This window comes from Aspergillus udagawae, assembly GCF_001078395.1.
Source record: "Aspergillus udagawae IFM 46973 DNA, scaffold_10, whole genome shotgun sequence".
NCBI lineage: Eukaryota > Fungi > Ascomycota > Eurotiomycetes > Eurotiales > Aspergillaceae > Aspergillus > Aspergillus udagawae.
Window position 1 is genome coordinate 190,300 of NW_025091273.1, and position 24,657 is coordinate 214,956.

The 24,657-nt window shown below is 49.5% G+C and overlaps 10 protein-coding genes across 10 annotated transcripts; 6 read left to right on the plus strand and 4 right to left on the minus strand.

The window, feature by feature from the left end:
• Positions 1-511: 511 nt before the first annotated feature.
• On the minus strand, positions 512-2,182 carry Aud_001868 (MFS transporter; the record flags this gene model as incomplete). The annotated part of the gene is made up of 1 exon (XM_043295870.1): positions 512-2,182. One exon carries the CDS (start codon positions 2,180-2,182, stop codon positions 512-514), a length of 1,671 nt encoding a protein of 556 aa, XP_043151805.1.
• A 2,948-nt stretch (positions 2,183-5,130) lies between these two features.
• Aud_001869 (dienelactone hydrolase family protein) lies at positions 5,131-6,061 on the minus strand (the record flags this gene model as incomplete). Its single annotated transcript, XM_043295871.1, has 4 exons — positions 5,131-5,345; positions 5,406-5,535; positions 5,603-5,919; positions 5,974-6,061. 4 exons carry the CDS (start codon positions 6,059-6,061, stop codon positions 5,131-5,133), a joined length of 750 nt encoding a protein of 249 aa, XP_043151806.1.
• A 3,190-nt stretch (positions 6,062-9,251) lies between these two features.
• Positions 9,252-10,504, plus strand: Aud_001870 (uncharacterized protein; the record flags this gene model as incomplete). The annotated part of the gene is made up of 7 exons (XM_043295872.1): positions 9,252-9,297; positions 9,393-9,564; positions 9,635-9,752; positions 9,823-9,908; positions 9,978-10,129; positions 10,222-10,313; positions 10,370-10,504. The coding sequence occupies 7 exons, from the start codon at positions 9,252-9,254 to the stop codon at positions 10,502-10,504; spliced, it is 801 nt and encodes a 266-aa protein (XP_043151807.1).
• A 940-nt stretch (positions 10,505-11,444) lies between these two features.
• On the plus strand, positions 11,445-12,059 carry Aud_001871 (uncharacterized protein; the record flags this gene model as incomplete). The annotated part of the gene is made up of 1 exon (XM_043295873.1): positions 11,445-12,059. One exon carries the CDS (start codon positions 11,445-11,447, stop codon positions 12,057-12,059), a length of 615 nt encoding a protein of 204 aa, XP_043151808.1.
• Positions 12,060-12,351: 292 nt separating this feature from the next.
• Positions 12,352-13,296, minus strand: Aud_001872 (sulfotransferase family protein; the record flags this gene model as incomplete). Its single annotated transcript, XM_043295874.1, has 2 exons — positions 12,352-13,056; positions 13,108-13,296. The coding sequence occupies 2 exons, from the start codon at positions 13,294-13,296 to the stop codon at positions 12,352-12,354; spliced, it is 894 nt and encodes a 297-aa protein (XP_043151809.1).
• Positions 13,297-14,752: 1,456 nt separating this feature from the next.
• On the minus strand, positions 14,753-15,593 carry Aud_001873 (uncharacterized protein; the record flags this gene model as incomplete). The annotated part of the gene is made up of 2 exons (XM_043295875.1): positions 14,753-15,260; positions 15,307-15,593. The coding sequence occupies 2 exons, from the start codon at positions 15,591-15,593 to the stop codon at positions 14,753-14,755; spliced, it is 795 nt and encodes a 264-aa protein (XP_043151810.1).
• Positions 15,594-16,400: 807 nt separating this feature from the next.
• Positions 16,401-18,050, plus strand: Aud_001874 (cytochrome P450; the record flags this gene model as incomplete). Its single annotated transcript, XM_043295876.1, has 3 exons — positions 16,401-16,981; positions 17,032-17,416; positions 17,463-18,050. 3 exons carry the CDS (start codon positions 16,401-16,403, stop codon positions 18,048-18,050), a joined length of 1,554 nt encoding a protein of 517 aa, XP_043151811.1.
• A 1,393-nt stretch (positions 18,051-19,443) lies between these two features.
• On the plus strand, positions 19,444-20,589 carry Aud_001875 (uncharacterized protein; the record flags this gene model as incomplete). Its single annotated transcript, XM_043295877.1, has 1 exon — positions 19,444-20,589. One exon carries the CDS (start codon positions 19,444-19,446, stop codon positions 20,587-20,589), a length of 1,146 nt encoding a protein of 381 aa, XP_043151812.1.
• A 989-nt stretch (positions 20,590-21,578) lies between these two features.
• Aud_001876 (uncharacterized protein) lies at positions 21,579-22,472 on the plus strand (the record flags this gene model as incomplete). Its single annotated transcript, XM_043295878.1, has 3 exons — positions 21,579-22,121; positions 22,173-22,246; positions 22,310-22,472. 3 exons carry the CDS (start codon positions 21,579-21,581, stop codon positions 22,470-22,472), a joined length of 780 nt encoding a protein of 259 aa, XP_043151813.1.
• An 879-nt stretch (positions 22,473-23,351) lies between these two features.
• Aud_001877 (uncharacterized protein) lies at positions 23,352-23,882 on the plus strand (the record flags this gene model as incomplete). The annotated part of the gene is made up of 1 exon (XM_043295879.1): positions 23,352-23,882. One exon carries the CDS (start codon positions 23,352-23,354, stop codon positions 23,880-23,882), a length of 531 nt encoding a protein of 176 aa, XP_043151814.1.
• Between the last annotated feature and the right edge of the window lie 775 nt (positions 23,883-24,657).

The window sequence follows — 24,657 nt, forward strand, 5'->3', positions numbered from 1 at the left end:
CTAGAATCAAGGCGTATAACCATGCCACGGTATGGTCGTCATGGGAGCGAGTTGTAGAGGACATGAAGGATATGAGGCTGATTGCATTGTCGTTGGCTACCGGATAAGAATATAATTGCGCCGATCAAACCCACTAGAGGCTTGGCCATTGTCGTAGACGTTGTCCATGAAGAGCGATGTTTCTGAGGCTAAGAACGGAGTGTTACCTGTGTGGGGATATCTTTCACATAGTCTACTTGGAGCATGCGCCACAAATGGCTGGTATTCCACCACAGCGTGCAGGTCTATGTAGACATCAATCGCAATTCGGGCGCATTGCTTGCTGCCAATAACATCATGTCTTCTAGTGCCCTGCCATGCTGCTGCGTCCCATGTTCGACAAGGCTGAGCTAATTCCCGAAATGAAAGGATACTTGGCTCATGTTGAGCATCATCTGAGTTGCTACGTCGCAACTGATGTATGTCATAATAACCCATCTATCTTACATTATATTACATGCTCATGCTGTGATCAATGCTTCTCAAATCTAGCCCGTATCCTCGCTCCATAGACATAGAACCCGTACGGGATAAATACCATCCCCACCCCCAGAAACGCCAGCAGCCACGACGCCCACTGCAGGCCAAGCTTATGATACATCTGGGTAGTGAACAGCGGAAAAGCCGCGCCGCCTCCGGATCGCAAGAACACCTTAGCGGCGAGCGCCGAGGCCGCGAACTTATGGTAGGAATCGATGATGTAGTTGTTAACCGCGTAGTAGCAGAGCACCATGCCAAAGCCGAACGCGATACCGGACGAAGCCGGCCCAACCCAGATGATGTGTTTGTACGAGGTAGCACCGAGAATGAACAATGCGATCGGAATGAACGGGGCTCCAATAAGCGCAGCGACCAGTCGGTCTTCGGGTGTCGGGGCGCGAGACCGACAGACGCGCCGAAACTGCTTTTCCATGAGGGGCGTTACGAGGAGCGCAAAACCAGCGCCGATCAGAATTGGGATGAACATCAGGCCGATCTGCCCGTCGTTGAAACCATACAGTTCGCCGAAGATAACGGGAAATGCGAAGAAGAAGCCGTAGAGCATGGCGTAGATGAGCACAATGTACATACACATCAGGTCGAGGACGGGCTCGGTAAGGATCATCGTGATTGGACGGACGAGGTTTATGCGCACGATATCCTTGAAGCTCAGCTTTACTTTTTCTTGCTCGGTGATGATGTTGGGATTGCCTGTTTCCTTGCGCAGCTTCTTTGCGCGGCGTTTCAGGATCACGGGGGCGTAGGTTTCTGGCACCAGGCCGACGATGATCATGACGACGCCGGCAAAGGCCATGTTGGTCCAGAAGAATAGGTCCAGTCGGTGCGAACCGACGTTGATCCAGCCGCACACGATGGGGCCCACGACGGGACCGCAGTAGGGCGCTGCGGCGAAGAAGGCAATGGCCATGCCGCGCTCTTCGATATTCCAGATATCTGCAATGGTACCGCCAGCCAGCGACAGACCAGAACTGGAGAAGACGCCGCTGAGAAAGCGGCAGGCCAGCAATCCACCGATGTTGGGAGAAAGAGCGCAGGGTATTTGGAATATCGTGTACAGTGCTAGCGAGATGACATAGACGGGACGACGGCCGATGATCTCCGACAGAGGACTCCAGAGTAACGGGCCAACCGCAAACCCGCAGACCATGATCGAAACGGTCAGTGTAGCCACTTCGAGCGAAACATGATACTTTTCCTCAATCAGGCCCAGTCCACCGGTGACGAAGGCCGACCCGTAAGCGACGCACACGACGAGCACCGAGACGACGATAGTGACGTACCAGCGGTATAACTGGTTCCAGTTGTGCGGATTATCCGGGTCATTAATCGTAAACGTGACAAAATCCACGGGTTCGCCTCCCTTTTCCACATCCGCCGGCGAGATCTGCCGGCCCCTGCTAGTCGTCGGACGGATTGATTCAAGTGTCCGTGCTGGGACCAACCCCGTTTGAGTCTCGATGTTGTATTCCTCGGGGAAGACGGGGTCGGTAGGACGTCCGACTTCGGGATAATTGATCCCAATCTCAGGGGGACTTGGGCTGAATCCAGCTTCATGGAGAGTCTCTCTAGTCTCCGTTGGTACCAATTCAAGATTGTTGGTGTCGCGTCGTGCTCGAGATCTTTCCGGAGGTAGGGTCGACATGGTGAGAGTTAGCCTGCGAGAGGCTGTGAAATATCTACGGTTGTAGCAGTGATATAAGATTATATGAACACTAGAGTTAATAGGACCTCCGGGATATATATACTCCCAAACCTCAAGCTATTGCCGCTCTATCATCATACCGTTCAGTGGCCGACATAATCCCGAAAGCCGAGTTTCAGCCCTGAGCCATCCCATACAAGGTCAAATTTTCTGCATTAAATTGGAGCATCTACTTGGAGCTTCTACACGGGTTCCTCAGAATCTGATTGACATAGCATTGTCTGACGTATATTTGAGTTGGATCTCACAAACGTAATGGTGAAATGTCAACACGTCATCATCTGGTCAAGCACTTGCCACGTTGCTTAGAGTTAGGACTAACTGCGTGTCTACCAAACATACGCTTCGTCTGTTCACCCATTCTATGTGGTGATGTGTTTACGACTTTTTCTGTTTTATATTTGTAGGTCTTAATCTGTGATATAGACATAGATTGACTGAAAGTCTACCTGCATAGAAGACGGAAAAATAAAGTCGAAAAATAGGATCAATTATGTCACACGGAGGAAACTCGGTACCGAGAGATTACCGAACTACATTCCGTAGCGAAGCTTCAACGGGTATTCCAGAGATAATAACCTCCTCGTGCCGATTCCGATAATTGGACCTCAAAAATAAATCGCATAGTTACCTTTCTAGGCATCCATTTCCATCTCTTGATACCCCTTACACCCCTTGCCGATCTCCCTCCGTCCATAGTTCGAGGGATGAATTACCACCATCCCAAATTCACAGAACTCCAAAGTCCAGATAACCATGACAGATTATCAGGCTGAGCAAAATGATCCTTAACACAATATGCCAAATCTATCTAATCTAGGACATAGTAGGGTTTGTAGTTAGAGCCCTAGAGGCGATAGATGATAAGAACTGCTGCTAATCCATGAGGAAGGCCAATATTTGACCTTTTAGTATTAGGGTAAGTCTTCACTCTTCTGCCCTCTCTTACTGCTCCAAATTCTGGTATAGCTGCTCTGTTTCTATTTATATGCTTCACTACCTGTGTTTATAGATTTACTTGGGAAAACTAAATCGCATACGTCGCCTCAGTGAGCCTCACCTCGTGATGAAACACATGTAAAGCTGGGTTAGGAATGCATGCGACCTTCGCCCCCGCTCGATTGCAAAATTCTGTTCTATTCTGCAATATTCTGCAGTCAGTATACTTAATCTCTAGAATCTAGTTCTGCTCGTCTGGCCTGGCTTATACGGCAATGTGATAAGTGAATTTTTCCAAGCTGTTCGGTGTGACAAGACCCCCACGGAACACTAGGTTAGCCTCGTACTGCCGAATTTCTGCAGTCGGCTTACTTGAGAAGGAATACCCATCTCCATGACGAATGCGTGTTGATGATGCCACTAAGGACATGGGCCAGGACACTGGCGACGATAAAAACAGTTGATACAATACCAATATACTTTCCATATATCTCGGGGGCACCATGTCTGGCGCAATCACCATGACCATGGAGTAAATTTCCAATGCACAAATACCCTGGAATGCACGGACTATAATCCTAAGTCGTGCATGAGATTTACTGGATGGCTGGGTCAGGGTTGTTTATAACTCACAGTTCAACGCTTGAGTTGGAAATACCGCACAGAAGCGAAGACAAAGAGAAAATTGTCAAGGCGGGGATGGGCATTGTCTTTCTCCCAAAGATGTCACTGAGTTTAGCGAACGAGGAAGCTTAGACTTGTTTCTCAGCCGTTGTTTTATGGCTTTATTCTTCTTCATGTTACTAGTTACTCGCCCGTGTAGGTCAATAGGTATGCAGTGACAACCCAGACCTTAATCAAGAAGCCATTCAAGGCGTTGGTGATCGAAATCACCGAGGTAATGACAATGCTGGTCTCGACGGTGGGAGAAAGAGGGCAATCGAAACACTATGCAATGAGTTTGCTGCCTTTCTTGACTCAGAAAGGACCTAACTCAACATACCCAATCGTTAAAAGCCTGTCAAGTATTTTCGCTGCAGCTTGTTCCCCTGCTCCCCTTCTGTATCCGAGTTAATTTCCACAGGATCAGCATCCGGTTCGGTCGGCACTGACGGCGGTCCTCCATCTCAAATAAGGCAGGAGATACATTCTTGACTATCTGCTCGGTGGACGCCATAATAGCAGCTTGGGAAGAGTGAAGTTGCCAGAGACGATGATTCAGGGGAGCGACGCGAAGAGGAAAAGGGCAACATGTGTTGAAATCTGAAATTAGTAGGCGCATTATGGTTAGGGATTAGACAGCGACCTGGAGCATACTGACTGATTGATCGTAGGGAGCGAACCGTTGAGGAGCAGTAGAGTGAAGGCAGGGAAAGGACAGGGAAATAATAAGCATAACATCATTACATATAGAAATGTGATACTCTATCCAGCCTTATTGCAAAGGTTACAGTGACACAGATTCTGATGGCGAGGCCATATGTAGGTCAAAGCGGAGATAAATACGTAGGGCTGCACTGCATCCTACAGCTAGCTAGCTAGTACTCTGATTCATGTCGCACGAGTCATGCAGCATATGGGCCAGATTAGTCACTTTTATCCACATGGTAGGCATTTATTCTTGTCAACTAAAAGTATTCGTCTTGCTACCGTGTATAAATAACGGTCTTCCCATCCATTCAAGACGTCTTATTTGTCGCCGACCTCTAATTCATTTAGCCTCGACGATAATAAAGGCTGCCTTTTATTGTACAGCCTGGAAAAAGACCTGGACCAACACCGTGATCAAGATCGCACCATGGCCTTGAAGCGCACTCAACCACGGCCTTTGCCCAACCCATCGACACATGTCCCCAGGGCAGACGTTGGACCTGCCCTTGTTATTGGCGCCCTTGAACCAAATATTCACAGTCCTCTTGGTTGTTGATTATTCTAATCTGGAAATCATATCAATTCCCGCCTTTGATAAATTCATTGAACCATTGGACTGCTTGAAGGAACGCCTGCTCCTTTGCAAACTTCTTGGCCTTATTGGTCAGATCTGCGCGAATGGCGAACCCATGCTCGACTCCACTGTAGAGACTGATCTGGTATGGCTGGCCACGATCACGGAGAATGCCTTCTGACTGGTGCCGTTTTGATGTTGGAAAGATGTCGTCAGTCTCTGTGATTTAGGTTAGCCATCATCTCTGATATCCATACAAAAAACAGAACTCTCACTCACCTGCAGCTGCAATGCTCAACGGGCCTGTAATCGCGCTGAGTTCGTCAAGTTCAACGAAGCCAGGATGCGCGATATATCCGACATCAGCCTTTCCCTCCTCGGGCCTCAGAAATCGGACGACGTATTTTGCCTAAGGATATTCTTTAAAATCATGATTCAGGGACACATCACGACGCAAGCTCTTTCCGCACACATACCCCAAAGCAATACCCGACCGCTCCAATCTTCTCGCAGCCAAACTGTGTGCGCATATGCTTAATCACAGAGCCGACAACGGGATCCACCCTCTCGGTGGGGTGTCCTTTCAGCCAGGTCATTAGTTTAAAAGACGCAGGCCTATTGAGCTTGACCGGGTCGCCGTGGAACAGATCAGGCATCGCTACGAAGTATCCATTCGCCGCAAATTGGTCGGCAATGAGCTGGGAGTTGATGAATCGGTGACCAATGACGTCCGTGAGAATGATAACTCCATGCTTGGTCGACCTGTCCTCAGGATATGATAAATACGTCTCAACTAGAGAAGGTGAGCTCAATTAAATTCAGTACTTGTAACACACGGGAAACATACCACCATCAATGTCCTGATATTCGCCGGTTGCTTCTCCACTGTGCTTGACTCCCACAGTGCAGCATCTCGCAGGCATATTAGACGCCATTTTGATGATAAACAAATATTGTATTCGAAGATTGTATAAGATGACCAGATGGTGAACAGACGAGGGAAAACTGGCTTTAATAAATACCTGCGTGCTCGGCTGAACTGTATTATTACGTATTGCTATTCTGCCTAAGATATTGCGTTGTCAAACACCTGCCCTGAATACGAGGGGGGCCGCGCACAAGTGGGCCGACTAAAATACATCTTCATCTCTTTGGACAACCCTCTCCATACTGCTTCATTCCGGCATCTGTTTTCTCCATCACCTCTGGACGTTCCCACATGTTCTTCACTTTCTCAACCAACGTACTCGCAAACATTCCTAGCATGTGCGTATGTTTGAACAAGATTTTCGGCGCAGGAGCTTTGGAGGGTGTGTTCCTAAGCTGGGGGTGGTGTCCCTAACGATTTCCTATCTGAAAATAGGCCGGCCATTTTCTACAGAATAGACGTGGCCTGCTGGCTTGCATGGCCCGCTCGTTTACTCATGCCTAGTACCTGGTCACAGTCACATAGTCGCGGATCGCCCTGCAGAAGGAGCGAGGGAAATGAGGGAGGGAGGGACAAGCTGCTATGTTGATTGCTTTGTCGGCTGGCATATAAAGTGCACGTCCTAGTCTACTTAAGGACTCACTCCCTTCCTATGGGCCGGGGCCCCTCCTACAAGTCAGTGACCTTGAGCATAACCCACCCATCTATCATGTATCAACCCTCCTATCCTGAGTTCTTAGCACAAAGGCGTTCCATGTTGAATTCGCAACTGGAGCAAGGAAATACCTCCCTCTTACAGCTCCCTCGTGACTTTTTTGTCTTTTTTATCGCTGTCCAGCGTTAACCCTCCAGAACGGCAGCCGGTGGGTGACCTGGGCGCGATGCCTCACATTCCTTTTGTCAGTGCTATCTGCGTTTGGACAATTCAGCATTGTCGGAGCTTCGTGCGTGATGGTGTGCTGATTGGGATTGTATATTCATTCACTATCCTCCTTAGCAGCGTTTCTTGGTTTTTGTGGACTTTGAGAGCAATTACAGGAGGATTGAGAGGGTTACAGAGTTATCGTCCAGGAAATCGGTGTCTCAATGCAAGGAGCGTCATTCAATTAGGTGCATTAGAGGAATTGATAGACATGCATCTCAGCTGTCGGACCCGAAACTGGTTCCCATTGACATCAAACATTGCAATATCGCTGGCAGTCATACCCCAAGTCCCTCGGACATCGACTGAGCTGGATCCTGGACTTGATACTCAGTTCCCGGGGTGGCTGGTTGGAATTGGCGCCTCAACATCCTTCCTCCCATTCCCGACTTTGCGAGTAGGCAATTATCGGCTACAGAATACCAGGCAGAGTTGCTTCGCTTTCTCCGATCATGTTTTACAACTAACGACCCGGTATTATATCACGCTGGACATCCTGAAGATCTTTCTGATAAGAGATCCTTATTTCTGGGGCATCATCTCTGCTCAACCGCCTCCTCCCTTAGACTATCTTCACCACATCCTGATTAAGGTGTACCGAATAGTACTGGCAACAACAACTCTCCGCCTCTTCGGCGCATACATCCCCTCCGTCATAACTTTGCTTTTCGTCGGGCTCGCGGTGCTGTGTCCCTGCTTCGAAACGTGGATGCGCGCCCCCTACCTCGAGTCCTGGGTCCATCCCCTCTCACCAGGGAGTTTTGTACAAAATTCAGTTTGCTTAATTCATGGCTCGAGAGCACTCATTTAAACACTCGTATCTCGGACTGGGTGGTCCAAAGCTTGTTGCTGATGGGTTTTGATTGATGAGTTCGCTCAAGGCATGTGCATCCTCGCCTGCGGAGATTCCACAAGCTGTGGAGGAGACTGGGCCTGCACCTAGATGACACTGCTTGCCGCCAAGGGGACGGGTGCTGTTCCATCCAGATTACCACCTGGTCTAGAAACAATTGCGAGGGCTCATCCGCCAACCCGTCGATTGCACTCGGCTCAAGCTACGAGTGCTTTATAATCTGCCAGGAGCCTCCTTTAGTGTCACGCGTTCCAGGGGCAGTTGCAAGATAACGACCTGGTCTGGAGACAATTGCGAAGGGAGCTCTGCAGTTTTTGCTGGTGACACGCAGGGGTGTACTGCGATTCTGCTTGGAGCTGTGTCACTGTATTGCCCTTTCTGCCCTTAGATGCCTCTTTCTCTGGTTCAGAGAAGCCCTGATTCTTTCTGGGGAGGAATTGGATCGCTTTTGCAGAGAAACTGGTGCTCAGATCTCTTCTGCTCGATTGAGGTGGACATAGGCTTGGGCAGTGTACGGACCTTGAGTACTGTTTCAATATTTACTCTTTAGCATGTGCTTAAGCATGTAAGTTCGCCGGGCCCTTTGGCGTTGTACTAAACCTCTTTGTTTCTCTGTGTTGTGCTGCGTTGCTAGATATCATTAGAAAACATTGGAAAACATATTGAATCTCCCCTTCTTCAGTACCGAACTACCCCCAGGAAAATATCCTCAGTAAGGTGACGACACAACAAAGTCAACATCAAGTAGCTCAAAAACTTGCATACCTTTGAAAATCAGTACCCGGAAAAACTGTCAAAGCTGGCCGTACTCCCCCACTGACGCACAAAGTTTAGCCATTACTATTTTCTAAGGGTTTCGGGTTTTGCGGGGACTGGAATGTTGTAGTAATGTGCCCCACGGGTCATATTACGGAGTATGCACAGTCTGCAGAACCCGACGGGGTTAAGACGAAACATATCCGACTCTATCTCCGAAGGTAGCAAATGAGTAGGTGAGCACTTGCAACATTCAATGAATACCCAGTTTGCAGGCACGGCAGTCTCGCAGCTTCACTGACAACCTCGGATCGATCAATTGACCCGACCACGCCACCTACCCACCGATAATGCTGTCCTGGGTAGTCAGTAGTCGCCGCGTCGGCGAGGGGAGCCCGAAAAGGACCATGGAAAGAGGTCGCTGAGCCTGTCTCAACGTCATCAGTGGCACGCAGATGTTTCGAAGCTCATCCAAAGGGGGCCCACTCGCACAGTAAGGGAGTTTTACAGGACTGGAAACGGAACTTGGCCGCTCCCATGACCCAGCAATGGGCTGGCGTTAGTTTATGGCATCATGGCAGACCACTATAATAGGCGCTGCAGCCACCGTTTTAAAAGAGTTGGTTTGTGATATTGCATTATCCCTTTGCCTTCCTCCTAACAATCATGGCTTTTCCTTACAAGAAGGTACTCCTGGTTGGAGCTACATCTGGTGTGTTTTCCAAGCGTGTGCTAGGCTATATCCTCACTTTACTTTTGATCACGGAACATAGAATCAGCGTTCCAGCCGTTGACTCCAATCTTCAGGTATCGGTCGTGCTTTAGCCGGAAGTCTTGTCGAACATGGCTGTTTCGTGATTGCCGTTGGTCGACGACAGGAGCTCCTTGACTTGTTTGTCGAGGAGTACGGTGCGGATAGGGCTGCATCTTTCAGCCTCGATATCAGCAAGCTAGATGCAATTCCAGACTTTGTGAAGAGGTATGTCCTTCTGTCAGCTTCTCTGGTATTTGCCTATGATAATGATATGCTTGACGGTTGGTTTGAGCAGCGTGGCCTCATCCCATCCAGATTTAGACTGCGTCTTTGTCAACTCGGGAATTCAACGGCGGTCTGTTTTTAGTGAGCCAGAAAGCATTGATATGAATCAAATTCAGGATGAGATGACAGTAAGGGAGCCATTAAACCTTGACCGGTCACATTCTTTCCATTCTTACATTTAACTGACAATGTTTCTAGGTCAACTATGTTTCCTACGTTGCATTGGCGAAGGAATTTCTACCCTTTTTTATCGCCAAAAGGGACACTCCAACATCATTCATATTGTAAGTCATGGGCAAATACCTGCTTCCGATTTCTGGGATATTCCCACCTGACCAGAGATAATGTACCAGCACTTCATCCAATCTCGCACTAGTTCCCATTCTTCGCTGCTCCAACTACTGCGCTTCCAAGGCTGCGTTGCATCATTGGATCCTGTGCCTGCGGGAGCATCTAAAGAACACAAACATCAAAGTGATTGAGATCTTTCCACCTATCGTGCAAAGTATGTATGCCTGAGGATTCGTTCATTCCAGGGGTTGGGAAAGAGAACGACGAAAGATGTTATAATATGATACTGATTTTCCTGCGCTGCAGCCGAACTTCATGATCCAAAGCACCAACCCGACATGGCAGAGACGGTCCATGGAAAGCCCTTTGGTATCCCAGTAAAGGAATTTACTAAGGAGGTTCGTCTACTACTTACACACGTGACTTCTCGACTTCAACTAACACCCTTGTGCAGACGATGGAGAAGCTCCTTGCTGGAGATGACCAGATTCCAGTGGGTCTGTCGAATATTGCGTTTAATAGCTGGGAACAGCAGCGTCAACAGGCCTTTCGGGGAGTGGTTGAGATGATGCGAAAGGGCGGATTTTAACGTATCCCTCCAATGGCGATATAGACGCGGTGTATTGATCTGGTAGCCTTGCAGATGCTAAGCAGTTATATAACAGATCTTTATCTATATTGTATTCGGTACTGTGGCAAGGGGCCTGCTATATCAATCTATGCCATGTATTGTCCTATCCGGCGAATTTGATCATTGGCTAATCATTGCTTTAGAACCGAGGTACTTAGTTAATATATATCATTAATTGACTATCACGACTTTACTTGAATGGTCTTGCCTTCTAACATCTGATTGGCTACTATGTGTCTGTGACCGCTGCGTGCTGGACTCAGCCACATCGCATCTACTACCTGAGCTAACGGCAATCAGGGCTAGCTTGTCATCGCGTACCTTAAGGCTCCTACATTGGCTGTGAAATTAGACTGACGTATCAAGCTGTTGCCATGTTTGATCCGGCCAACGGCCATACATAACAACCGTCCGTCAAAGTCAAGTCCAATATTTGTGTTTGTCGGCGCGCAAAGCAGAGAAATCAACCAAACTTTCAGCAAATAACGGAGAAACTCGCTCTCCAAGCATGGCCTGTTACCAAGAGCCTTAGCTGAACACTAGAGGGGCTAGCTTTCAACACTAAAGTATCACCGAATGCTACCCTACAAGACACATGCCAATCAGCACAAGGAGATGCAGTCTAGCGCCAACAGCATCGATTTCAGAAACAATGGTTGGTGGACCTGGTAGGATACCTCCAGAAGACTCATCTCCTGTTCTCCTAGCGTTGTGCTGGCGTCGCTTGTTTGTAGACTATTGACATTGGTAATCTCCTACTGGACGCGAAAATTATTATTCTTTCTCTTTCCTCCCCGTTAAAAGGGGCCGTGCTTCTCTCTTTCCGTAATCTTGTCTGTTGACTCTCCCCCATTTCTATTCTCTCTCAGGTCTGCACACCAGAAAAAAAACCATCAAAATGCGTGCCTCATTCCTCCTTCCTGCAGCCCTTTACGCCCTGGCAGCCCATGCCGACGACAAAACCACTACAGTCGGCTACTTCATTCCCAACTGGTCCGCCACCTTGTTGAGCTACGGCGGCTGGGCCAGCACCGGCGCCAGCGTCGCAGGAATCAACGCCGCCGCAACAACCTACAACGTGGGCTGTCTAAAAGACGCCCCCAAGACAGATTGCAACATCAAGAACTCCTGGACTATCATCCAGGGGCCCTCGACCGTCAGCGTGACAGGCGTGTACACCGCCTCGACTTCGGGCAAGGAAACGAGTTACGATATCACCGTCACGCAGTCATACGAGTGCAAGATCCGGTCCCGCACCGAGTCTGCCAGTTGCACGATGAGCGTTGGGATGACCGGCTCGGTGGGTGGTGCTACGATTGCATCGTCGACGTCGAGTAGCGCGACGTATTCGCCGGCGACAAGCTCGTATTATGAATTGGCTGTTACGGCGGGGGTGGACAAGTTTACTGCCCCAGAGGCGACCAAGACACCTGGTGCTGCTGCTGCTGGGCCTGCGGGGGCATTGATCACGGCTGCGCCTGTTGTTGCAGCTGCCGTTGCAGCTTTTCTTTGATGTCTGGTTGTAAATATTTCCTGCGCAGCTTATGTCCTCTATTGCTGTAATGACGCGCCCCCTTCTGGTATAGCCTCACGAGTATCTCTCTGCAATCTCCAAAAAGTGCGCTCTACGGTGTAGTCTACCACATCTCGCTGTTGGGTCATTTGTTCTATGGTGACAACATATAAACAAGCGACCTTGCTCGGTCTAAAAATTTGGCTAAGCATAAGCAAATCTAACATAGATGCTCCATAAAACACCAAGGTATAAAGGCTTGAAAAACAGACAAAACAGAGCACCAGCAGCTCTACTCAACCAAAGACATCACAAATAACGACAAAACAGCCATTGCAAGAACAACCAACCACAGGAAAATCCCCAACACCATCGCCACCCGCTTATAATACCGTAAATAGCCCGCCTCATTGCCATGCGGGAACGGATTCGGCCTCTGCCTCCCCAAAAACTCACACAAAGGGCCCCACCCATCCTGGCACTTGAAGACCAGCAATCTCTCCTGCGGCACAATGCTCTTCACCCAAGCACTGTGCGCATGGTACAGCTCCTCCGATGGCTCGGCCTCAACCCCGAACCGTTCGGACGCAAGCCGCATCCAACCGCGGTAGAGATCGTTGGCCGCCACAACGCCAGGAACCCAGTACCCGACCCAGCGGAAGCAGTCGGACCGCAGATCGATGCCGAAGCCGCGCCATGAGCGCAGCCAGACGGCTGCGGAGGTGCGCTCTGTCAGGATGACTTTCGCGTCGGGGTACATTTCTAGGAGATCGGGTAGGCATGCGCTCCCGGGGACTTCGAGGGTGACCTTGGAGCCTTGGAGGAGTTTGGCGAGCTTGCGCCGCCGGAGGGCCGTGTCTTTTGTGTGAACGATGGCGGCGCTTTGGCGGAGGTTGTCGAATTGGCAGAGGGGTTCGGCGAGGTGGAAGCATGGGCCGTATCCTAGTTCTTCGAGGGCGCGCTTCATGCTGATTGTGCCTGTGCGGGGGAGTCCGGCCTAGGTGTGTTAGTTATGTGTCAGTTTTGTTCTGTTGCTGGGTAGACGTACCACGATGACTTTGATTGTTCCTCCATAGTGTACTCCTGATTTGATTTGGAGTTTTGCGTCTGCTTTGGGATCGGGGCTGGTAATCGTGAGGCCAGATCGAAGGACAAGGCCTAGAGTGTGGATGCTGAGCTTGTAGTAGAGCCAGGAGTTGGACTTGTGCATGTCCATTTGCATTTTTGTGGTCTCCATTGCGAGATGTGCTTTAGAGTTGTTGAGATGAGTGGTAAGTGAAGAAGTGATCGACTTTGACGCGCATTGAGTGTGTATTAGTACACTTTCGGCCCATAGCAAGCTGCAGTGTACAAAGTCGTAAAGTGATATGGCCCCCATTGCAAAACCCACAACACGAACACAGCCACCAATAATCTAACATGTCAATATTCTAACAGATAGAGCCCTACTTGCTTTATTTTAGTGGATTACTTGAATTGTTCGTGAATAACATCATGTCTGACATCAGATCGTTGGGGCCGTTGGCGATCCAATAAGCATCGCCAAGTGATCTTGACGATCTTGACTTGTTCCAGCCAAGAGCAGCCCCAACACGAAGCATCGTGAATTAATAACCTTAATCCACATAATTTTAGCCCCTAATGCAACTTGCGCCTCCCAGCACATCTCTATATAGAACCCACACGAGGCTCTGCATGATGGATTTGGCCCCAATAGTGAAACATCTTCACGAGGGCCTTCAGCTTGGGCACTTTGCAGTCAAAACATGCAACATCAGGGGTTTATTTCTGATGACAAAATAACCATGTGTGCCTCGCGTGAGTGATCTTCATGACTAAAATCTTGCAGATCTGCAGGATCAAGTCGCAGTCAACCCCCCATTGGGCCAAAAGCCCAGCAACTCTGTGGACAAGGCTGCTTCACCTTCTACTCCTCTCCTTCGCCCCTAAGTGGTGGTTAGCATTGAAGAAGATTATCAGAGGCAATTTTCTTCGTGTCTAGGGCGCATGAGTGTCGTGTCTAATATTAGACCAGATCAACGTTACACCTTCATCGTATAGGACCCTGTGAGGTGTGAGGCGGAATCTGAAACTTCACACCTTTGTGAATGTTCTGGTTTATGGTAGTATGCCTCGGGCGAAGCCTTCCAGCAGTAGGTTGTTTGGGCTATCTTGTCTTTATCCTTCAAGCACATAGACCTTTTCTGTCAGGGATCGAATGACTATCCATATGTGAAGAAAGATGCGCATGCGAACTTATCCGTGCTTTATATGTATTTAAGTCAAATGAACAACTTGTATTACTGCACTGAGTATTTTTTATGCCAATGCTTCATGTAAATATATATTGCGACAAGAGAGAGACAAACAGGTTTGCCAAAGAGTCCAGAGAGAAACGCCTATATGTATAAATATATTATTCTGTTCGTGACTCAGTCAGTGACTCTAGTAACCATTTGTAGAGGTTTATTGTGGATGGAAGTTACGGAACCCTTCACTTTCCTCCAAGGATGGATTACAACTATAGAGGAACAGTACGTAGAGAATGATGATAAGTGGGTAGATTCAAGCAAATGATGAGATTGAACAAACGATGTTAAGCAAAGTAAATACATAAAACCATCAGCGATGAAATGATAAACTTGTAGCACCAGATAACCCATCGGCTCCTAAAGCAACGTCAACAACATATCTCAAATCTCCTCATCCTTAAGTGAATCAGCCTTTCCTGCCGTCAAAACCACCACCTTCCTCGCAGTCAGAGCAACAGCGGTGGCAGACAGCGCAACGATATATTCCATAACAATGACCATGAGGAAATGCAGCCAAATTCCCGTCTCATCCCCCGACATCGGGTTCAACACGGACCCATCCCCCGAAAACAACGATCCAGCGGAGAACGCCAACCGTACACTCATAAAGGGTACACAGAGCAAAGCGCAAACGACAGCGGCGCGTTCAGTGCGGTAGAACTTCACCCGGACCTTGAGCATGGTGATAACCGAGAGGACAACAATCCCAGTGAAGAGGGCGATGAAGAGAATGATGCCGGCGCGCATCAAGCGGAGGTCTTGCGCTTGGCTCTCTCGGCTCGTGTAGAGGTCTCGGCCGCCGTATGCAGTCATCACCGTCGCTGCTATGGTGATCATTTGCAGCGGGATGAAGACCCAGAGAGGCAGGCCTTTGTATACAGGGGCGTTGCTGCCATCCGTGTTAGAAGATGTGTCGAGGATAGGAGGCGACTTACGCTCGGATCAAAAGTCCTATCAAGAGACACAAGACTGGCGCGAGTCCGATTGTGTCTAGAAGGGTGGCTGTTGTCAGGAGATTGGATTTTGCGGGGTCCATGGCTGCTAGGCCCAGTCCTGCGGCGGCGATTCGCAAGCCGGAGAGAATGACGAGGGGAATCACGATCGGGCGCCATGTGTAGGGGTGCTTGTTGCCATGGAGTAGAATGATGAAGATGATAGCAGGGACTATGGGGGCATAGAATGCCAGTTCGATCAGGTAAATTGCGTCTCGTAGGGCGAACATGGTGAGCTTGGAAATGGTCAAACAGATGGGCGGGACAGTTGAGGTTGAGGAGAGTCTGGATAAGTTTCTAATTCTACAGTGTTATAGGAAAGGATGGTAAAGAACTATAACTACAGATTGCTTCAATAATTGCCACCGAGATGCCACGAGTATCTGTGCATCTTTTTTGAGGCGTGAGATCGACCCTGCGGCCCCATGGCCCCCATCCGACACACATCGCAGAGGCAAGGCAGGATCGATCACATACGAGACATCCCGAAGGTTTGTGAGCAATGATCTTGCAAAGATACAGTCTGCTCATCTATACCATATACGAAGGCATATGGATGTACCATATTGTAAGACACATGGAGTGTGATAAGAAGTGGGGGCGATCCCTGCACCGCCCTAATCTCGTAGTTAAGGTTTAGTGAAGAATCCCCAATCAAAAGAAGCACCGCCATGAATACCAAGCAACGGTCCGCCAAGCCTGGTGTTTCAGCCTTGCAGGGGTTATTTTCAGATGATCTGCAGTCTGTAAGCAAGCCAAGGTTAGTATACGGGAACTTGGCCCCAGTAAGCCAGAAATAGATTCGACATCACGACACAACCATCACAGAATCCGCCTTGACCCCTTGAGAACGAATATATAAGAGCTCAGAGCTCAGCTGATCAGACTCTCTTCTAACACAACAATTCAAACAGAATCATACTCAAACAGTATGCTTGAAGCTGAATACCTTGCCTACCTCGTCGTCTCTTCACCACTCCAACTCTGCATCTACTCCACCAGCGACGACTCCTGGTCCTCAACACCCGAATACAACCATGCTCGCTCTACTTCTCGTCCTAGTCGCTCTCGCGAGCTACTTCCTCGTGAGACTGCGCCAGCAACGAAACATGTTCAAAAATCTCCCTGGACCGCCGCATCACGCTATCTGGGGTCACTTCTTAGTCATGCGCGAAATCGCAAGCACTCTACCCCCCGATGCAACCCCACAGCTGTTCGCGCACTTGATGCGCCAGCGGTACGGTCTCGGTGACTTCTTCTACCTTGATCTGTGGCCGCTCGCGCCGCCGCAGCTTGTCATTGCCCACCCGGAACTGGCCACGCAGATCGTCCACAAGATGAATCTTCCCAAGGAGTCGGCGATCATGCAGAAGTGGACGGGCCCTATCCTTGGCGAGAAGTCTATGGTCTCTGCGAATGGACATGACTGGTTCATTGCGCGCAAGTCTTTCACGCCGGGCTTCCAGCCGCGGAAGTTGCTGCAGCATGTCCCGAATATCGTGGATGAGGCGCTGGCTTTTGCCGATGTTCTAAGAGAACATGCTCAAAGGAATGATATCTTCAGAATGGAAGACCTAGGCGCGAGGATGATATTCAACATCTCGGCTTGGGTGATCTTGTAAGCCACATGTCCTTGTCGCGGATAAAGCATCAACTGACAGAGTACAGGGGAATCAAGTGCAACGCGCAGAGGGATGACGATGAATTCCTCGAACTCTTCAGGAAACAGGCCGCCCTGGCACCGCAGGACTTTTGGTCTCGGTATCTCTACGACGTCAGCCTCCGACGACACTATCGAAAGTGGAGCAACGGACGTGCTCTAGACCGTTATGTCGGTCGCCTGGTAGATCAACGAGTCGTCAGCGGCCCAACTGCTGTTCCAAGTGAAAAGGCCAAATACTACGCCATCGACGATGCCATTGCTACCAGCCGCAACCTGAACAAGTCCATCCCCCCTACCACCGCCATGGATAAATATACCCGGGACATGCTCATCGCGTCCGTCAAGACGCTCATCTTCGCTGGTCACGACACCTCAGCCAGCACTCTCTGCGTAAGTCCATTGCAGCCTCTACTCCACCACCACTAACAATAGCCAGTATACATACGCCGCCCTCAGCAAACACCCCCAAGTCCTCCACACCCTCCGAGAAGAACACAACACCCTTTTCGGCTCTGACCCCTCCGCCGCCGCGAATCTCCTCCGCAACGACCCCAACCTTGTCAACAACCTCCCCTACACCCTCGCCGTCATCAAAGAAGCCCTCCGCCTGTGGCCTCCAACAGGCGTCAGCCTCCGCCGCGGCCAACCGGATCAAACCCTCCTCGCAGACGGCAAAGAATGGCCCACATACCCCTTCGCCGTCCTCGTCAACAACTGCGCTACCATGCGCCGTGAAGACCTCTTCAAGGATGCGGAGAGATTCTACCCAGAGCGGCACCTCGTTACAGATCCCGCGGATCCATACTTTGTCCCGCGCGACGCGTGGAGACCGTTCGAGAAGGGACCGCGGATGTGCCTTGGTCAGACCTTGGCGTTGATGCAGTTGAAGATTGCCTTAGTGATGACGGTGAGGATGTTTGATTTCGAGATCGTTTATGAGGAGGGGACTTTCATGTATCAGGTTCTGGATGTCACGGCTAAGCCGTCGCTGGGATTGCCGACTAGAGTCAGGTTGATTGAGTAGTGTGCTTTGGATTTTGGGATTTTGCAGGAGTTGGATGTAGCGAAAGGGGTGTTTCTGCATATTTTCAATTATTTAGCAATGTTGATATTTTACTGCATTTTTCAATTGCCGAGTCGTGCCGTTACGACTTCAGCCCTGCAAAGCATATCTAGTGAGGAGCAATCAGAAGTGGCTGGCTACGGACACTGCACCATCTACAAAGAGTAGCCGGAATATTCGGCCAAATAAACTATCAGAAGACTGATTTTCATTCTGTAGAGTTAATCATTGTTTATAACTCTCTCTCTCTTCCTTCAATTTCATTCTACTAGGAACACATTTGGTAGGAACTCAGGGTAAGGAAAAGTGTTAGGGCTCAACACTTTATATTTGGAGGGAGCGGCACCAAAAGAACGATACAGCAAATTCAATGTGACGCCGCTGAGATGAGATTGACATCACTATCCTAAATGGTAGAAATGGAAATAATAGAATTAGTAGTAAGATATTAACCCTCATGCCATGATCCCAGCTGATCCCAGAGCAAAATTGAAAGTCGACGCTGTTCCGCAGAAATCCTGTTCAATAGTGAATTTCATGTGTGTGCTAACGGCTGCGCAAAACCTGGACCTTTTGCAGTGAGATGGTGAATGTATGGCTTCCTCTTGACATGCAACTATTGACGTGAGCCAAGATATATTGTTTCTATTGCACTCATGAACATCTTATGGACTGACGTATTCAATCTCGTGCTAATCACCAGCTACGAACACGGATGAACGGGTTTAATCAAACAAGATAGGGATCTACCATTGAACTGACTCATTGCATATGCAGGTACCAGCACGGCTCCTCTTCTACAGGAACATGACTAGAATTTTCCGCCAACGGGACATGTCATTGACAAAAGTTCACGTACTTGAAACACAGGCTGTTTTCAATATTTCCTCTCGGTACACGGAAGAGACGGATTTATCCCAACTGGTGAATCTGAAACACGCCAAGGTTTGCCGCCGTCTCCATTAAGAGTATCAACCTGCGACAGGAGCCCCTGGTCCAGACAGCTAGTGTTTTATGCTTATTTACACACTCTCCGGATAGATTAAGTGGCGCCTGTAGCAATATCTTCAGCATTCACGATTGGCTTTCTTGATTCATGAAGTGGTCCAAGCCCAATGGCTATGAACCATTGTCTCAACTCACAGACACATTGTTGCGAGACATTGATGCCATTCAGGCTGAAGTACTCAATTGCTCGGGCTTAAAAGAGACCAGTTCTCTCCTTAGATTCGACTGTTCTTCACACTTCAACCAATTCATTCATTCTCATTGACTGAGTCCGCGCTGGTCGCTTACATTCTTTCCATCCATCGATTCATTCATTTACTTTTCGTATTATTTCCATTCTATTACAATGCCTCAAACAAAGTCTCTGTCTCTCCTGGCAGCTCTGCTCTCCGCCACGCGTGTCGCAGCCCATGGCCATGTCACCAACGTCGTTGTCAACGGGGTTTCCTATGCTGGCTTTGACATTGGAAGTTACCCCTACATGTCCGACCCTCCCAAGGTCGCCGCTTGGACCACCCCCAACACCGGCAACGGCTTCATCGCCCCCAGCCAGTACAACTCCGCCGACATCATCTGCCACCAGAACGCCACCAACGCGCAGGCCTATATCGAAATTGCGGCTGGCGATCGCATTCAACTTCAATGGACTGCCTGGCCAGAGTCTCATCATGGACCCGTTATTGATATGCTCGCGTCTTGCGGCGAGTCGTGTACCACTGTGGACAAAACCTCGCTCAAATTCTTCAAAATCGACGGAGTAGGGCTGGTGGATAACTCGGCGGTGCCGGGCACCTGGGGCGATGACCAGATGATCGCCAACAACAACAGCTGGATGGTCGAGATCCCTAAATCCATTGCGCCCGGCAACTACGTCCTCCGCCACGAGCTGATCGCCCTGCACAGCGCTGGGCAGAAAGATGGCGCACAGAACTACCCCCAGTGCTTCAACCTCAAGGTTACCGGATCCGGCACCGACTCACCGGCTGGTACCCTGGGCACGGAGCTGTACACTGAAAGCGACCCCGGCGTCGTGGTGAACATCTACTCCTCCATCGCCTCGTACGTTGTCCCCGGTCCTGCCATGTACTCCGGCGCCGTCTCCATCACCCAAACCACCTCGGCCGTTACCTCTACCGGCACCGCAACCGTCGGCTCAGGCGCCGGCAGCACCCCCGCGGCCTCGTCTGCTGCGTCCTCCAAGTACTCGACCATCGCCGTGCAGGTTCCCACCACCAAGGCCCAGTACACCCCTGTCCCCTCCAGCTCGCCTACAACCCTCAGGACGTCGCCTGCGCCCAGTACTCCCGTCCCCAGCAGCTCTGTCCCTGTTACTTCTAGCACGTCGGCTCCCCAGGGCCCTTCTGCTCCTGGCGGCACTCAGACTGCCTACGGCCAGTGCGGTGGACGGAACTGGACTGGTCCAACTGCTTGTGCTTCCGGCTCGACCTGCAAGAACTGGAACCCTTATTACTCCCAGTGTGTGCCTAACTAGATGATGTACATTAAGTAGACTGCGAGCATTCAATTTTGAAAGTACAATGTATTTGTTCTCAATATATACACCCCTCTGACCGGCCTCTCTGGCTCGGGGGACACCAGCTTCGAAGCTGCCACTGGATGCATCGCCGCCTTGGGATGCGATACCCCGCTGCCGGGTTGATTAGCTATGTCTCGAATACGTACGCTCGAGATGTTGCATACCTGCTTCTGGGCGTCCATACTGGCAAAGCCGCCCTGGTAGTACTTGCTTTAGTTGCTTGACTACTATATGGGATATTGTTCTAAGGGACTAGAAAGTTAATTAAAATAAGAGAGTACCATCTTATTAGCATACCTAGGATGGTCAAATGTGAATCTATCTCTCTATCCTCCATAGACTCGCGAAGCTCACCTCTAAAGCTCAACCATGACTATCCTCCTAACCTATAAAGAAAAACTGGCCGCTAAATGGGCTATAGTTAGATGCTGAAATTTCTTCTCAATTGCGCCTCTAGTAGAGGTCTTACAGTAGTTTAAAGCAACCATGTGTTCTAGGCGTGCCAGCAAAGTAGCCTCTAGCAAGGTAGAGCTTTTAGTCACTAAGAGCGGAGATACAATATTAGCCTTACAAGATAATATGGCCACTTAGGAATCAAGCGCAGTTAAGGTATTTGCCTATGATCTGGTTAATATGTGTTGAGAGGGCCACAGGCTCGGTGAATACTCATCGAAGACGCCCTGATCGTAGCGAAAGAGAGACGTCCTCCTCACGTAAATGCGAGATACGTTAACACCACTGAACACTCCCTTCTTGATCACATAGCGCATCACCTCTTGATCAACTCTATTAGACTTTCACTGCGCCAACGATTTCCTCACCTGCGGCAACCTTAAACCTTAAACCTTTCACCTCTTTATTCATTCGCCATCTCTAACTCAGGACTCTTCCTACCGCAACATTCTCTTCCTTCAACTTCCTGATTCTTCAACCTTCTTACAACAATGCCGTCCCCATCCTCGCGCTGGTTCCATCAAGGCACAGACCCTGGCACAATCATCACCCTCGATCAACCTGTCCCTTCGCAGTGGAAGATCCTCGAGAAGCTCAATGAGCGTAACTTCCAGGCTAGCGAAGAAATGCGTCGTCGCCATGGCCACTACTCTTACGCTACGGCTAAATTCCTCTGTTGCAATCCAAAGAAGCCCTCCAGGAAAGCCTTCATGCGAGTTTATCTTCAGGTTCCTTTTAAGAACACTGAGATACAAAATCCGAAGACCAGATCCCGCCAGGCCACAACATACACGCCCCCAGAGTTAACTGCCTACCAGGAGTTTACTCAGAAGGATTTCAGCAATGTACCAAAGCTCCTAGGATACAAAGTCAACACTCAAGATAAGCCAGGGCTGGTCCCAAGTGGGTTTGCGATCTGGCTGGCGTGGGAAATGGTCCCAGGTCTACGCCTCGGTAACAAGCTTGGGACCATACTGTACTCTGTCCGCTGTCGAGAGGGAATATGTCCGTATGGCCTTTATGGAGGCTCTTCCGTATGTCGATTCTCCAGTTTCCTGATCATGCTAACCATAAACTTTAGTCAGGCGCTCGAGAAAGGGTATGGACCTTATACGCCCAGTCTCTCTAAGCTAGTCTGGCACAGTCAAACAGGCACCCTGTATGTTATTACATGTTTTGTCTTATGTCAAATAAGTGGACTAACATTTTCCGTCCTCTTCAGTTACTTCATCGGTTACATCTACGGCATTAACGACGAACCTAAAGACCGGAGCAACATCAAGATCGGTCCTGAGGCCCTAGCGCGCTATGGCCTCGCGAAACCCTCTTCGAATGAATGGCGTAACAAAAATTGGAACGGGGATACCACAGGCTGGAAAATGTAGCTCATACAGGAGGGGAGTCCATCTAGCACATCCCTTTCTAGCTTCATCATTGCTCTTGATAAAGGCACTTCTTGAATATAATGTGAATATGATTCGCCAGTACCGGCAGCGACTATTGCATAGAGGACAATTCCTTTCTCCAGTTGCTGGTGACGCCTTCGATAATACTCGGGGCTGCAGATTTGCTTCTTCCTTGAAGCAGGATAGTTCAAAATAGGCATGCCTCAGGAAAAATCCGGGAAGAACTACTCCCATAGCCCCAAGGCATGATCATTTCTAGAGGAGTCCCCGTAAGAGCTAAAACTCCCACTTGCTTTTTCTAACCAATAAAAAGGTTAAAGTTTAGTACGAAGAGGTAGCCAAGGCACCTTGGCGGAATAGCCAAATCTTTAGCAATGAGCTTGACAAACTCAGGGATAGTGGCATAACTAGTCTTCCTGTACCAACACAGGCCCCATCCACGTGGTAAGCATCATTTGTAACCATTGCCATGGACTATTCATTTCAACGCAATGGCCGTGATATTTGGGGATCTTGACCAAGTACGCAGTTGACGAATAATGTTAGGAGAAATCACGCGATCTCTAGTCAGCTGCACACTTTCTGGACAGATCAGCCAGGCATGCAATCTTCTCCACTATTAATAGATCCAAGTTGATAAACTTTCAGAATACGGATTCGTTCAGCTGCTGCGGGTTGTGACTGGACCACGAATACGAGGTGGCTGCTACTCTGCAAACCAAGCCTTGAGACCATGCTTGGCCCCCTGAATCCTCACAAGCGTAAAGACTTGGAGTTCTCTATTCAACTTCTCGCCTCCTGCTGAAGCTTCATCTTTTTATTTCAATACAAAATACCAGTATCCTCCTCTCCAACGAGATGCATCTCACCAGCACCGTTGTCACAGCTCTCCTCCTCGCATCCTCGACCCTGGCCCAAAGTCAAAGCCAATGCGTTACCAGTTGCGAGACATCCAACCTCGAAGTCTCAGCATGCGAAGGCAATGAAACGGGCCAGGCACTCGCCGACTGCACCTGCGCGTCGTTCCAGGGCCCGACCGATCCCATGCTTGTTTGCATTAAATCCTGTCCTGCGGCTGACGTTGCCGCATTCGCTGCTGGCATTCCAGATGAATGTCGCAGTACACTGTTTCCTAACGTCACTGTTGCGTCTGGCAGTGGCAGTGGCTCGGCGAGTCCAACACAGACGAAGAGCTCGTCTTCAGCTACCACTACCGGTTCGTCTACTGGCTCCATGACAACTGGCACTGCGGCCACTGTGACTACGACTCATGCGACTACCACTACTACCGCGGCTGCCTCGTCGTTCACGCACGCTGGAATTGCTGCTGTGAATCAGCCAGCGGGAATGGTTATGGCTATGGGTGTTTTGGCGGCATTTGCGATTTGATCGTGAGCAGGAGGAAATACTGGCTTGGGATGGTGGTGGCGACCTAGTCAATACCATCAAATATGTGTAGGTTCATGCTGTCCGAGGATACGGGTAGATATTATGTTGAATCACTCATTCCACTATGGTAATGTCGAGTCAAATAAGGGTACTCTTGTGCGCGGTTTATACTGAGTAGTGATCCTATTGAATACAGCCGATAGCGTACTACGTACTTGGATATTCTCCCTTCCAATATGCATGGCGACCTTTCGTTTATATCGAGGTTGTCTGGCGTTTAACTGGCTTGATTTGAAAGAATTGCTCGTGCCCTGCTCACTAGGTGACATGCCATTCTTAGAACCTTGGACCTATCTCCTCCAACTCAAAGGAAATGACTCCTTAAGCCCATGAAACTGAGTAGTACCTTCAGCTGTAGCAGATTTCAGGCTGCACAGACGCGTTTGACCAAGGCAAGGTGCGTTGGGACAATACAGCATAGCCCTCGTCCCCAGGCAGAAGGTGGAGCAGAATATATGGCTGGGATGTGTCCTTGTCAAGTGTGCTAATATCTCCAAACGTTGCAGGCTGTGCTGTTCTTTCCAGAGTATGCCTTTGCCCCGGAATCAATGGGCCAGCCATATCTACACAAGTTCTGATGTCTTTTGCAAGGCCTTAACGCAGAGCCATGGGTAGTTTGGATGAACTGCCCCGATGTTACATGGCGGAGACTTTCGGCGATAGCCGAGCGTATTCTCCTTGATAAAAACCTCGTCAGTGAGGGGTTCAGTAAGGG